Here is a 14,266-nt window from a genome sequence, read left to right as displayed (position 1 = left end):
TATTATTATTATTATTATTATCATCATCGCAAGTTGCTTTACGTCGCACCGACACAGATAGGTCTTATGGCGACAATTATTATGATTATGATTATTATTATTATTATTATTATTATTATTATTATTATTATTATTATTATTATTATTATTATTATTATTATTAGAAGCAGCAGTACTAGTAGTTGTAGTAATAATACGCCGGCCCGTGCGGTCTGGAGGTAACGAGCCTGCTTCTTATCCGGAGTCCCCAGGGATTTTTTTTAATCAGGATCTGGGGGTGGGGGGTTCGAGGTCCACTCGCCCTACGCTATTATAATTGAGGAGTTATCTGACAGTGAGGTAGAGGCCCCGGTCTAGAGAGCCAAGAATAATGGCCCAGCCTAGACGATTCGCTATGTTGACCACGCGGAAGCTCGTCATCTGCAGGCCTTCAGGCTAAGCAGCTGTCGCTTGGTAGATCAAGGCCCATCAGGGTTGTTGTGCGATGGGGTTATTATTATTATTATTATTATTATTATTATTATTATTATTATTATTATTATTATTATTGACAACACAAGAGTTGAAAACCTTGATAGCCTTAGTCTGGAACTGAAACAAGAAAGACAAGAAGAACATCGTGAAGTTTATCCCCGTTCTTTTGTGTAGAGTATGTTGTCATTTCACGTGTACCGTACTTAGGTTGCACGTTATCCTGCTTGATAATTGTAGTGGGCTGCTTAATCGTTTGATCAGGGACTCCCCACATTCTGATTCAACACCAGTTGCTAGTGCAATCTCTTTCTGCGAAAGACAAGTGCAATGTTGATGGTGGGGACCGAGAAAGTAGGAGAGGCTGAGAGGAGAGCGAGAACAGTCAGCTCTCAGCTGGACTGATGTCTGCACAGTAACAAACAAACATGGCAAGGTTGTGGTTGTCACTGCTGCTTTTGTTCCAGGCGAGTGTGGTGCGCGCGTTCGGTGGAGATACCATAGTTTTTGAAGACGACGACATTGACGACGTGTCAAACTATGACCTCATATCTAAGTACTTCACATCACAAGAACGGAAGTGCTTCGAAGAGGAGAAGTTCTTCTACGAGCCGGACAAACAGTGTTATGCATTGCTGACTACTGGACCCTGTGGCTGTAACGCGGGTAAGTAAATGTGGGCCTATAACCCGCGTGTAGCCATGGCTCATTTGTCTGTCGCTAACTTAGCTTTCTCTATGAGATTTCCTTGAAAAGTAACATGAGACTGAATTTGAGAGGGGTAATGGTGAGATTGATATACCTCCACAGACTTGTGGTGAATAACGGCGGTTTCTTCCTCAGTTTTACTCACACAAATGTTATTTTTTAAAGGGTCATAGTTAGATTTAAGAGAGACTAATACATAGAAGATTTTGTAAATACCCTTTGTTCTACATGATGAAGGTTTTAAATACGTCAATATTTAACACTCCTTTCGGCCTGGACCGCACTAAAATCATCATCATCATCATCATCATCTGTTTACCCTCCAGGTTCGGTTTTTCCCTCGGACTCAGCGAGGGATCCCACCTCTACCGCCTCAAGGGCAGTGTCCTGGAGCTTCAGACTCTTAGTCGGGGATACACCTGGGGAGAATGACCAGTACCTCGCCCAGGCGGCCTCACCTGCTAAGCTGAACAGGGGCCTTGTGGAGGGATGGGAAGATTGGAAGGGATAGGCAAGGAGGAGGGAAGGAAGCGGCCGTGGCCTTTAGTTAGGTACCATCCCGGCATTCGCCTGGAGGAGAAGTGGGAAACCACGGAAAACCACTTCCAGGATGGCTGAGGTGGGAATCGAACCCACCTCTACTCAGTTGACCTCACGAGGCTGAGTGGACCCCGTTCCAGCCCTCGTACCACTTTTCAAATTTCGTGGCAGAGCCGGGAATCGAACCCGGACCTCCGGGGGTGGCAGCTAATCACGCTAACCACTACACCACAGAGGCGGACCCGCACTAAAATACTGTACAAATATTTACAGTGGCTAGGTGTTTTGCCTGTCCTAACTAATATATTTTGGATTATGAGGTTATTTAGGCGATGTAGTAAAGATATAAAGGAGAGGGCGTACAAGTCACTAGTAGGACCCCAATTAGAGTACGGTTCCAGTGTATGAGACCTACACCAGGATTACTTGATTCGGAAAAGATGCAAAGCAAAGCAGCACGATTTTTTTTCTGTGTGATTTCCAACCAAAGAGTAGTGTTACGAAAATGTTACAATATTTGGGCTGGGAAGACTTGGGAGTGAGGAGACAGGCTGCTGGACTAACCGGTACGGTCCGAGCTGTTAGTGGAGAAAAGGCATGCGAACATTAGTAGACGAATAAGTTGAGTGGAGTTTTTAAACGCACGAAAGATCATAAAATGAAGATAAATTTGGAATTCAAGAAGACAAATGGGACGTAGAGGAATTAGAGATTGGAATAATTTACCAAGAGAGATGTTCGATAAATTTCAAACTTCTCTGGAATCATTTAAGAAAGACTGGATATTAATTGATAGAGAATCTACCACCTGGGTAACTTTTAAAAAAATAAAACTCATATCGGATAATAATAATAATAATAATAATAATAATAATAATAATAATAATAATAATAATAATAATGGCGTGTGGCCTCTGAAGAGGCCTGGTGCAGATCTTTCGAGTAGACGTCATACAGACGTCCAGTGAGGGTTACCATAAAGGTCTGGAATACATAACTTGCAGTATGTAATTATAATAATGAAATAATATTTTTTCTGGAAAATTTATCGTAAGGAGATTGCGATTTCAGGTATGAATGCAACTGTATAATTTATCTTATGGTCTGTAATAAGATTTTCTGTATGTCGTAAAAAGGAATGTTTAAATCTTGACTGTGTTCTTCGGGAGGGTACCTCTGGTTCCAGACAGGAGGCCTCTGACAACCCATTGACCAAGAGGAATATTATATTTGGCTGATAGATATGGCGGGCATGGTTGAAATAGTTAAAACAGACAGGCATGCAAGCACTAAAAATAGCTCAAATATGCACCATCGTTTAAAATAGTCAACGCCGGGCTGAGTGGCTCAGACGGTTCAGGCGCTGGCCTTCTGACCCCAACTTGGCAGGTTCGATCCTGGCTCAGTCCGGTGGTATTTGAAGGTGCTTAAATACGTCAGCCTCGTGTCGGTAGATTTACTAGCACGTAAGAGAACTCCTGTGGGACAACATTCCGGCACCTCGGCGTCTCCGAAAACCGTAAAAAGTAGTTAGTGAGACGTAAAGCCAATAACATTAGTTATTATTTATTAAAATAGTCAACGTTTTAAGCATGGAAAACATACTTATAATTTAATAGTACACTCAATGACTTCTTGGTCGCAGGTGTGAACTGTGTAACACATGTGGATTTGGCACTGTGTTATGGCCGGATGCCTTTCCTGACGCTAACCCTATGAGGAGCGGTGTGTTGTCTGACTTTGAAGAGGAGAGTGTTGGAACAAACGCAAAACAAAAGAATGAATCAGATGCGATTAAAATCATCGTCACAGCCAGGAATTGAACCAGGGACCCTGTGAACCGAAGACCTCAACGCTAACCATTCAGTCAAGGAGTCGGACAGTACATTCAATGGCTGTGGAAGGAATTTACAACTAACACATTTTCAGTATTTTCACGTAACTATTGTGTTCTGTTGTCCGACTTGTTGGCTGAATGGTCAGCGTATTGGTCTTCGGTTCAGAGCGTCTCGGGTTCAATTCCCGGCCGGGTCGGGGATTTTAATCGCTTCTGATTACTTCTTCTGGCTCGGGGACTGGGTGTATGTGTCCGTCCCAACACTCTCCTCGTCATATTCAGATAACATACGGTACCACACTACCGACCACCACAAAAACACGCAATAGTGATTACATCCCTCCGTATAGGGTTGACGTCAGGAAGGGCATCCGGCTGTAAAACAAGGCCAAGTGCACACGTGCGACGCAGTTCGCACCCGCGACCCCACAGGTGTGGGAAAAGCGGTAGGAAAAATAAGAAGAAGAAGAATCGTGTTTTGTTGTCGCGAAGAATGTTTCTTATTGTGAGAAGTATCTCTCATCACATCACATGAAGTGGTACTTTTATATCCCTTTCCACCCTGGAGTTTGTTGCAGGACCCTATCAGATTATTCCCTGATACCGGCTACCTTGCCAGATGTTTGCTCAAGACTTCCCGTAACGTCTTTCACAATCCTAATGGACTCCATAACGGGCATGCCACTTCTCTCCCCAACTCTGTGATGGCTCCCGGCAGCTTACTGAAGTTGCCTTCAGGAACGCAAAATCTGATCGAACCGATGGGCAGGACATGACTTTCTTGACTTCTCTTATGTAGACAGTATCCTCATCGTCCATGGCCTAAATTATATAGCGTTGCAACAACACAACTTGCCACAATACATAAATTAATAGGCCTATAAATGCTACAACGAAATGTGATCGTAGTCCTCAATCACAAAGAGATAAAAGGGCCCTCGTTACTTCAAGCTTGGCAGAAGACTATCCTCACATCGGTAGGGAAGATGGGATCTCCAGTGATCCACTGCTTCCGTCAGTAGGACTTGGAAGGGTTTTCTTTGGGCATTGCCGAACACACTTCTTCAAAGGAGCCGATGCCCTAGATGTTAGGTTCCTTTAAGCAACAATCAATATCCATCACTTCTGCAAAGTAGATCTCAACACGATCTTAGGACAAAGCGTCCAACACTTTGCAACGAGAGGGAGGTAGGCAATTTGAATGTGTACCACATAGTTCGACGTTGATTGGTTCTCTCATATCGTCGTAGGAGGTGGGAGGGGTGGAAGGCTTCGTGGTCGAATTGTTCCTTGTTTGTCCTGAAGTAAATTCCCCAAGCACTATTTTTGGAGACTTCCGAGAATTCTCCTTATTGTTAGTGGGGAAAATAGATGTTGAGAAGCGAGAAAATAATTCTGTCGAACACACCAACTAGAATATAATGCAATGGAAGGAAATGTGGTCCGCCTTTGCGGTGTAGTGGTTAGTGTGATTAGCTGCCGGCCCCGGAGGCCCGGGTTCGATTCCCGGCTCTGCCACGAAATTTGAAAAGTGGTACCGGTACGAGGGTTGGAACAGGGTCCACTCAGCCTTGGGAGGTCAAATGAGTAGAGGTGGGTTCTGTTACCATCCTGGAAGTGGTTTTCCGTGGTTTCCCACTTCTCCTCCAGGCAAATGCCGGGATGGTACCTAACTTAAGGCCACGGCCGCTTCCTTCCCTCTTCCTTGTCTATCCCTTCCAATCTTTTCATACTCCGCAATTCCCCTATTCAGTATAGCAGGTGAGGCCGCCTGGGCGAGGTTCTGGTCATCCTCCCCAGTTGTATCTCCCTGACCCAGAGTCTGAAGCTCCAGGACACTGCCCTTGAGGCGGTAGAGGTGGGATCCCTCGCTGAGTCCGAGGGAAAAACCAACCCTGGAGGGTAAGCAGATTAAGAAAGAAATAAACAAATCTGATGCTTTAAAAGACCGCCAAAAGGCATTAAATAGGCTTTTTTTTTTTTTTTTTGCTATTTGATTTACGTCACAACGATACAGATAGGTCTTATGGCGACGATGGGACAGGAATGGCCGTGGCCTTAATTAAGGTGTGAAAATGGGAAACAAAGGAAAACCATCTTCAGGGCTGCCGACAGTGGGATTCGAACCCACTATCTCCCGGATGCGAGCCCACAGCTGCGCAGCCCTAACCACTCGGCCAATAATTAAATAGGCAATTATACTCCAAACAGGCACGAATCCCTGAAATAGGCAATTATAGGCACAATAGAACCAATGGATTATTGCTAAAAAGAGTCTAAAACGGATTTATATCTTAAAAGCCTACGATTCTGTACACAGGAATAAAATAGGCAAATTCCTATCCCTAATTATCAGGCATGTTTTGACACAGTTGCATGCACGGGTATTACGGGGTACAATCTAAGCCCAGAAGACTATTCATTACAGAATCTGTGACCAGTGAGAATATCGTCAAACCTCAGTTCAATGTACCCGAACAGTTTGCGGACAATACTGCCAATAGTATCATCAACCTTGAAAGGTTCTATTTCAGCAATGTGACATCTCTACAGCTAAGAACATAATGCATGTAGTATACTTTGTCCTCATGGACAGTCTCCATATGGGAGAAATGTGTATTCGTTGCTCAATAAATTGTTATATTCTCAGCTGTGAAGGGAGAACAAATTCTTTATTTTTTAATGCAGATACTGATCATGGCTTGTAAGTTCTTTGTACTGTGAACCACACAAAAATTGTCCGTCAAAGAAATATTTAATTTTACACATTCTCGAAACGTGAGGATATTCGTAAACTGTGAATAGCCGGTGGCCGAAGAGATGATACTTGGAATCCTAGGACCTGCACCATATGTTCATTCTCTTTCAAACAAGAGGGTTTTGAAGGCAAGTCATCTTCTGCGACGACCAGTTGATGTGGGGTTGAGTGTACTTGTACACAGTGTGCGTAATAAATCCCTATATAGGACGGTCGGAGACAAAGTGAAACGGGTATATCAGCGTTAGAGGGTAGGTCATAGTGGTAAATAGTTTGAAAAAAAATTATTCGATATCAGCTGCTGAAGTTACTTCGCGGGCAAATTGAAATGGGCTTTGCGAGGCAGTGTTGTAAATCTGTACGTGGTCCAAGACCAGCTTGAGAGCACGAATCTTAGAAAAATATCGCCAGAGTAGAGATTTGAACACGGACTTCCTATACCCGTAATATTGAAAGAAGCATCCTGACAGTTAAGGCTGGAGGGAGGAGCATTGCACATGCCATTGCACGGTGTTGCCACGTTCCTGCATTCCTTTCTCTTTCTCCTCGCTTACGGCTCACTTAGTCGTTCGTTCAGACCGCTCAGAAGTGAGAAGTCTGGCAACTCCCAAGCAACTCGAGCCAGCCAGCAGGCTTATCTCCATGGCAACCGCAGAGGGCCAGCCCACGTTTCCATGGCAACCATACCCGCTACTCCCTTCTTCCCATCCAGGCAGACAGTAAGCGGACCTCCCTGTAAGAAATACCAGAACGCATCCTTCAGTATTACGACAATAGCTAAAAGGATCTCACAATAGCAAATACGCTACGGTGACACCGACTGAAACACACGGTGTGTGTGTGTGTGTGTGTGTGTGTGTGTGTGTGTGTGTGTGTGAGATGCTGATTTCTTGGCGTGGCTCTCCAACCGGTCTTAAGCCACATGGACATTTAGCAACACCACCTCGCAAAGCCCATTGGAATTCGCCCGCGAAGCGATCTGATTGGCTATATTTAGCAGCTGATAAAATGACAATGGTGTGAGATATCGAATTATTTCTTTCAAACTATTTATCAGCATGACCAAACCCTCTAACGCTCATATACCCGGTTCACGTTGTTTCCGACCGCCCTGTATACCGTATAAATTACATTGCACTGAATATTGTTAGGCAATTTAAGGTGTACTCTGTCACCACTCACCTCCACTGTATGGTACTTTTCAAAAGCTTTTGGAAATTACCGCGGAAATTCGTCTACACGCCTCTCAAGCTGGTTTTCGAACCTAATTTCTCTAGAATATAAGCTTACAGCTACACGACCCGTAGCGCGAAGCCAATTCACTCGATTTGGAAGAAGAGAATTCCTTCTCATAAGAAGTTTAGTTCGGCATTGGACAGACAGACACACAGGGACAGGAGGAAAATGAGTCTGATGTAAGCAAATCATCACCTTGGATCTATAGAAGACTGTTCTGTAACAACGGGTGTGACAGTCATTACAGCTTCCAACCCTGTATCTAAGCGGTTGTAGTTCAAAATCTGATTTATGAATGTGAGAGTTTCAAAAGAAGATGCATCCTTGTGATTCAGATTTCACATAAAGTCCTAGATCACCATATCGGCAGTCACGTAATATTTCTTTCCTCAATAGCCTACAACAGAAATCAACTTGCGTAATTCCAGCATGGATGTTACGGGAAAATATAATCTATTGAAACCGATAAAGGAGTGCTTCAGCTTCAATCTCGAAGGCATCCGGCTTCACAGCTGAGTGGGCCCTGGGTTCGATTTTCAGCTGGGTCGTGAGATTCTGATCGTAAACGGTTAATTTTCTTTACTCTAGGGCAGAGCGTTCGTGTTGTCTCCTATACTTCAGTAACTCATACACCACAAAACTTTACCCTCCAACAAAATAACGCACATTTCGTCATACATGGAAGACGCTGCCTACCCCTGTTGGGGGTCTGCCTTACCAGGGCTGTAATAGCCACACGAATGTTTACATCTCGATAGAAAATATTTGCTTTAAATGAGTTTTAACAGTTGAAATTATGACGTGTTCAAAGTATTAAATGATCTATGTATATCAAATTGAGTAGACCTACTTCGCAACGTACATCGGCACAAGCATAAATTTTCAAAGAGCTAATTAACATGAAGACATACATGGGATGCACTATCCTTAGGGCCATTCGTCAGAAGTAGTAGATCAGATGCAAGGTCATAATGGCTGCGCTAATGAGTATTTCTTTCGTAGAATTAGAATCGTGGGAAATATCAGTATGCAGGAATTAATGAAAGCAGGAGAGAAGAGGTATTAATATATCATTAAAATGTTATTTTAGTTGTAACCACGAATCACGGATGTTATTTTGAGGGGACTTCCCTATCAAAATTCCTTTGGATAGTAATACGTAAGCACTTGACACATCAGTTACGAGATAGTTGAGAAGAAAGAGTGGATGCTGCAGATGTGAGATTTTAGGTATTTAAGTTATACTTTCGAGATAAATTAAATAAATAAATAAATAAATAAATAAATAAATAAATAAATAAATAAATAAATAAATAAATAAATAAATAAATAAATAAATAAATAAACAAATAAATAAATAAATAAATAAATAAATAAATAAATAAATAAATAAATAAATAAATAAATAAATAAATAAATAAATAAATAAATAATATTATATTATATTATATTATATTATATTATATTATATTATATTATATTATATTATATTATATTATATTATATTATATTATATTATATTATATTATATTATATTATATTATATTATATTATATTATATTATATTATATTATATTATATTATATTTAGTAGGCTATACAAGTTATGTACATATTAGAAGAAAGATACTACACGATCACTAGATGGTAATATCGGTTACAAAGCCAAATCCAGATTGGAAATCTACTAGACGGCTTCAACGGATACGAGACGATTTATCTGTCGAAGTGCTCTGGAAAGTTGTAAGTGGGCACTCAGTAATATGTTGAACTTTGTTGTAACTGCTCGGCGCAGTCGCAGTTCGGTGCAGTTCGCCATCCCCATTTGGTGAGTGTAGCACATCTGCCTTGATCATTCCCTATTCGATTGAAAATTCTCCTCTGACGTCCGGGAAGCTGGCTGAACACATAGGTTTTGAACAATTTCATGTTGTCACGGAGAAGAACAGGGGCTGCCTGGCCGAGGCAGTAAAGGCGTGCTCGGTTCGCCCAGAATGACGTGGGTTCGAATCCCCGTCAGGAAGTAGTAAAATTTAAGAAACGAGACTTCCACTTCCCGGAGGTGCACATGGCCCTGAGGTTCACTCAGCCTACACGAAAAATGAGTACCAGGTTAATTGCTGGGGTCTAAGGCGGCCGGGCGTAGAGCTAACCACTCTACCCCATCAAGTGCTGAGGTTACGAATAGTGGAAGCCTTTACCTTCCACATCTCCAAGAGCCTTCATGGCCTCTACGAAGATGACTTTGCTTTGCTTTGCTTTGCTTTGCTTTGACGGAGAAGAACAATCTTTTCCCATTGATGTTTCCAGGCATCTGAGAAGTTGAAAGAGCTCCGAAAACGACTGCCTGCTGTGCTCCATGATAGGAACCGAGGTTTCAGTCGTTCAGATTTCAGAAATTTTAAATTAAACTGTTAAACGTCAGTTATTTTTAGGGTTCTAAATGAAGCAATCAAAATTAATAAACATGGACACATATTTATTTTAAAAATGCTTACAAAGAAGAAGACAAGGCAGTGTAAAAATGAACAATGCCATAAAAGCAAAGTAATAAATTACACGGTATGATTTTATTTTTATTGGCCACATTATTTGAACACTTTAGTACCTGTTCATTAGAAATATCACTGATGTCTTTAAAGCTGCGTTCCTAACAATATTAAAAAATATATAAATATTTCGAAAGGGATATAATACGCCTCCACCCCCGCCCCGCCCTAGTTACGCACATGTGTATATCTAATCTGAGATTAAAACGAAGTATAAAGCAGAAATTTTAAGGGCATACAATTATTGTTATTATATAGACGACCTAAACTAATGCGAGCACATGAAATTCGCTACAGTGAAAACGAAACTTCAACCCTCCATCCGTTCTAGCTTATTAACAGCGCCTTCATATTTTTTTGAAACTAGTTTTCTGCGCTCAGGATTGCTGGATCGAATACCGGCACCATTTAGTGTTCTTAAGAGAAACTGGAAACCTATGCTCAATAGAGTACTTCCACTGAAGCCCATGCGTTGTCAAAATCGACTGTCACAGAATGCAGTAGTTTCCGCGTATTTGTTGAGAAATCTTCGTTTTTTTATTTTGGTAGAATTATCATTAGAAATATGTCCTTCTAGTATACGATTTTTAATTCAGTGTTTCATTTGTATGAATATTTATACAATGAGTTTCATTGTGCGCAGTTTTCAGTACTTTTTTTTCTGTATTTCTTATATTATAGGATGTACACTTGCGTGCAAAAAATGTGGCCCTTATAGAAACAGCGATTTAGTTTGAAAATGATATGTATTCAGCCCCGCCCTCTCCTTGTCAACCTCCTTCTAAGCAATACGATTGACTAGTTACTTACCTCGCCCCCCCCCCCCCCAAAGATGAACATTTCACACCCCGTCCTTCTCCAAGGCCCATTACACTCTGTCCTTATTTGGTCCTACCATAACACAGTACATTTAAGGAAGTTATTTCTCACCACCTCTTATTTTCACATCAGGGCAAAACATCGTTCATTGGTTCATTTGCTGTTTCTCAGGAATTACAGCGATCTTACTGGTCCACAGAGTGAGCTAAAACACAACACGGCACAAATATTTCAACAGGCATCTCTTTTACAGTCTAGTGATGCTACAAGCATAAGCAGCTTCATCTATGGGTGCCGGTGGAAATACTAGCAAGGAGGTGCAGCTCCGGTGGACTGAAGGGAGTACTGAGTGAAGGATACAGGGAAATGTATTAGTCAGAATGACGTTTTTAAGGGAATTTTATCACATAAAATATTTTCTTGTTACTTCAGTAGTTTATGTTATTCTTACTTGCTAATTTACTTGTTAATTAATCTGAAGTAAAATTACCCCGTAGTCCTGAGTGTCTTACGAAGTAACAAGGGCTATTTTTCTTAGGTTGTGATGAAAGATGGGTTTAATGTTAATGGAGGATTTTAAATAATAATTTAAAGAAACGTATGGTTGCTTTTACGGTTTCGTATTTAATTTAGTATATTTACGAAGATGTGTATGCCAGCTAGTGTTCTACTGAATAAAAATGAACACGAAGTTCTACTTGATACTCGTATATCCATTAGTGTTAAATTTATGCACTGCATTTATGTTATCTTGAATAAATTACATTCCAAATTATACTACCTATTATTCTTGAAGAGGATTCGTCGTGCTGACCACACGACACCTCGCAATCTGCAGGCCTTCGGGCTGAGCAGCGGTCGCTTGGTAGGCCAAGACCCTTCAAGGGCTGTAGTGCCATGGGGTTTGGTTTTTTTAATTATTCTTGGGGATTTCCGCCTTCGACCAACTTTTTCATGAGCCATGAGAGTGTAAGTGCAGCCCCTTGGATCCTCTGCCCCCTCGCAGTGTCCATAGCTTCGTAATAGAATCACTTTACGTAATAGATTGCCTTACCCGGATATAGGAACTCAAATGTGAATGTCTAAATGGATGATGCAACATTGTGATGGTGATATAAAATGTTTCAAGGATATTAATTTATTCGGAAGTCATTAAGTAATTTGTAGGCCTATTATATCCCCTCCAGGGCCTGCTTGCATTTAGCTGATTGGCAATACAGTTGTCTGTTAATTTACCTGAGAATTCCATCGTCGAATAATACACCAGACATATAGAGCTAGACTCAGTTGTGTTCCTGGTAGGGGTACAAGAAGTACTCTTTTCTTGGGTATCTACTTTTGTACCGGTACTTGCTCTCTTTTCAGGAGAGTACACTTTCCTCATACTAAGTACCAGCATATTAAATGATCACGGTGGAAACCATTTTTGCCAATATAAGTTTAGGACATAATTTAAAACAGCCAGGAAAACGATCAATGTTTAGCACTAAGAAAGAGATTACTGTATGTACATATCATCTGCCTGCAGTTCCATATTTAAAGACGTGGACTGAGAATTTTGATCAGTTTCTAGATTTTCAATGGATGGAGATTAATAAAAATCATCTCCCAGTAGAATGATATGGAGAAGTCTGTAGAATTAACGAAAGAAGGAATTGTTATTTAGGAACCCTTTCTATTTAATCAATTTTCAAGTTTAAAATATTTCCTGGAAGGAAATGAGGTTATTCAAGAGTTCAGCAAACCTCTGTCTAATGAACAGCGGGTGAGATATCCCAACACGTTCTTGTGCAGTCGTTTAGTCATTGTTCATTTGTCTCCAGGGTAGTCGATTCAATCCCATATAATGTTGGTGGCATTTGAAAGGCTGCTGACACGAAAGAATTCCTGCCGAACTCCTGGCTTCTGTTAAGAATGTTAACAGTCATAACGACTTAAATCGAGTATTATTTATTTATTTATTTATTTATTTATTTATTTATTTATTTATTTATTTATTTATTTATTTATTATGTGCGTATGGACCCAACGGATCATGCAAAGCTCTAACGATTCTGTTTTCTGAGTTGCCAAACAGCTCTCATCCTTTCTACGTGGATCCTTTTTCGTTCTTCTGTCCACTTTGCTCCAGTCTTCTTTTTCACTTCGTTCTCTGGTTGCACTTTCCACCCATTAATTTTTTTCCTATAGAGGTTTCTGTCCGCGGTGTCAGTTGAGTTCATATGGGCGTTTTCTAGATCCTTCTTCACTTCCAGTACCCATGGAATATTTTTTAGATGTTCTATGTAGGTGAGAATCTTGTGTGTCAGTCAACTTGCCGGCAGTCTGCGAACGTGCCCATAAAATTTCAGACGTCTTTTCCGGATGTCTGCTGCAATGTTGGAAAGCTCTTCTGTCACTTTGCGTGATCTCAGTCTATATCCATCTTCTGTTTTTCGGGGGCCGAGAATTTTCCTCAGGATTCTTCTTTCTTCTTTTAAAATGTTTTCTAGGTCACCTTTCCCATTTAGTGTAAGAGTCTCGCTGGCATATAAGACTTCGGGCTTGATTACTGTATTATAGTGTCTGATCTTTGCATGGCGGGACAAGCACTTTTTATTGTATGTGTTGTGAACCCTACCGTAGGATTATTATTATTATTATTATTATTATTATTATTATTATTATTATTATTATTATTATTATTATTATTATTATAGGGGAGAGGGAGTACATAGAAATGAGGTTCAAGGATGCCTGACCAGTGCAAAAATACATAAATTTATCATGGTACGTGACGTTACCATAAAGCAAACTCCGACTTAGGTTGGTCCCATCAGTGGCGTCTTAAAACTTAGCTGGATGTGCTAATCAGGCCTCCAAATTCCAGGAAGTGAATATGGCACTTTGAATATCGAGCAAGGCTTGGAAGTTTTGGGTGTATTATATTCGAATATAGAATTAATTATATCTTGTTTCCATGAGGGCATGTTTGTTTGACAATTAAGTAAAATTCCTTTCCTCATTCCCCCGTGGTACAGGTCTTTTCAGGCAAGTGATGTGAGCTGCATTTTCCTCTTTAATTTAAAAGGGACCGAACAAGTGGCCGTACAATTAGGGGCGCACAGCTGTGAGTTTGGATTTGGGAGATAGTACGTTCGAACCTCACTATCGGCAGTCCAGAAGATGGTTTTCTGTAGTTTCCCATTTTCACACCAGGAAAATGCTGGGGCTGTTCCTTACTAAAGGCCACAGCTGCTTCCTTCCCACTTCTAGCCCTCTCCTACCCCATCGTCTCCATTAACACATATCTGTGTCGGTGCGAAGCAAAAAAAGTTCATCTTTAATCACATACCAGCCATCTTGTCAA

The 14,266-nt window shown here is 40.9% G+C and overlaps 1 protein-coding gene across 1 annotated transcript in view; it reads left to right on the top strand.

Annotated features, from left to right (window-relative positions):
• The first annotated feature begins 803 nt into the window (after window positions 1–803).
• Window positions 804–14,266, top strand: part of LOC136856808 (uncharacterized) — a 94,726-nt gene continuing 81,263 nt past the window's right edge. The window contains exon 1 of the mRNA XM_067134927.2: window positions 804–1,137. Coding sequence (XP_066991028.2) covers window positions 900–1,137 — 238 coding nt within the window. The 5' untranslated portion in view covers window positions 804–899. The remainder of the gene's footprint in view (window positions 1,138–14,266) is intronic.

Source organism: Anabrus simplex, chromosome 1 (genome assembly GCF_040414725.1).
Source record: "Anabrus simplex isolate iqAnaSimp1 chromosome 1, ASM4041472v1, whole genome shotgun sequence".
NCBI classification, from domain to species: Eukaryota; Metazoa; Arthropoda; class Insecta; order Orthoptera; family Tettigoniidae; genus Anabrus; species Anabrus simplex.
This window is presented reverse-complemented; position numbering and strand designations above follow the sequence as displayed.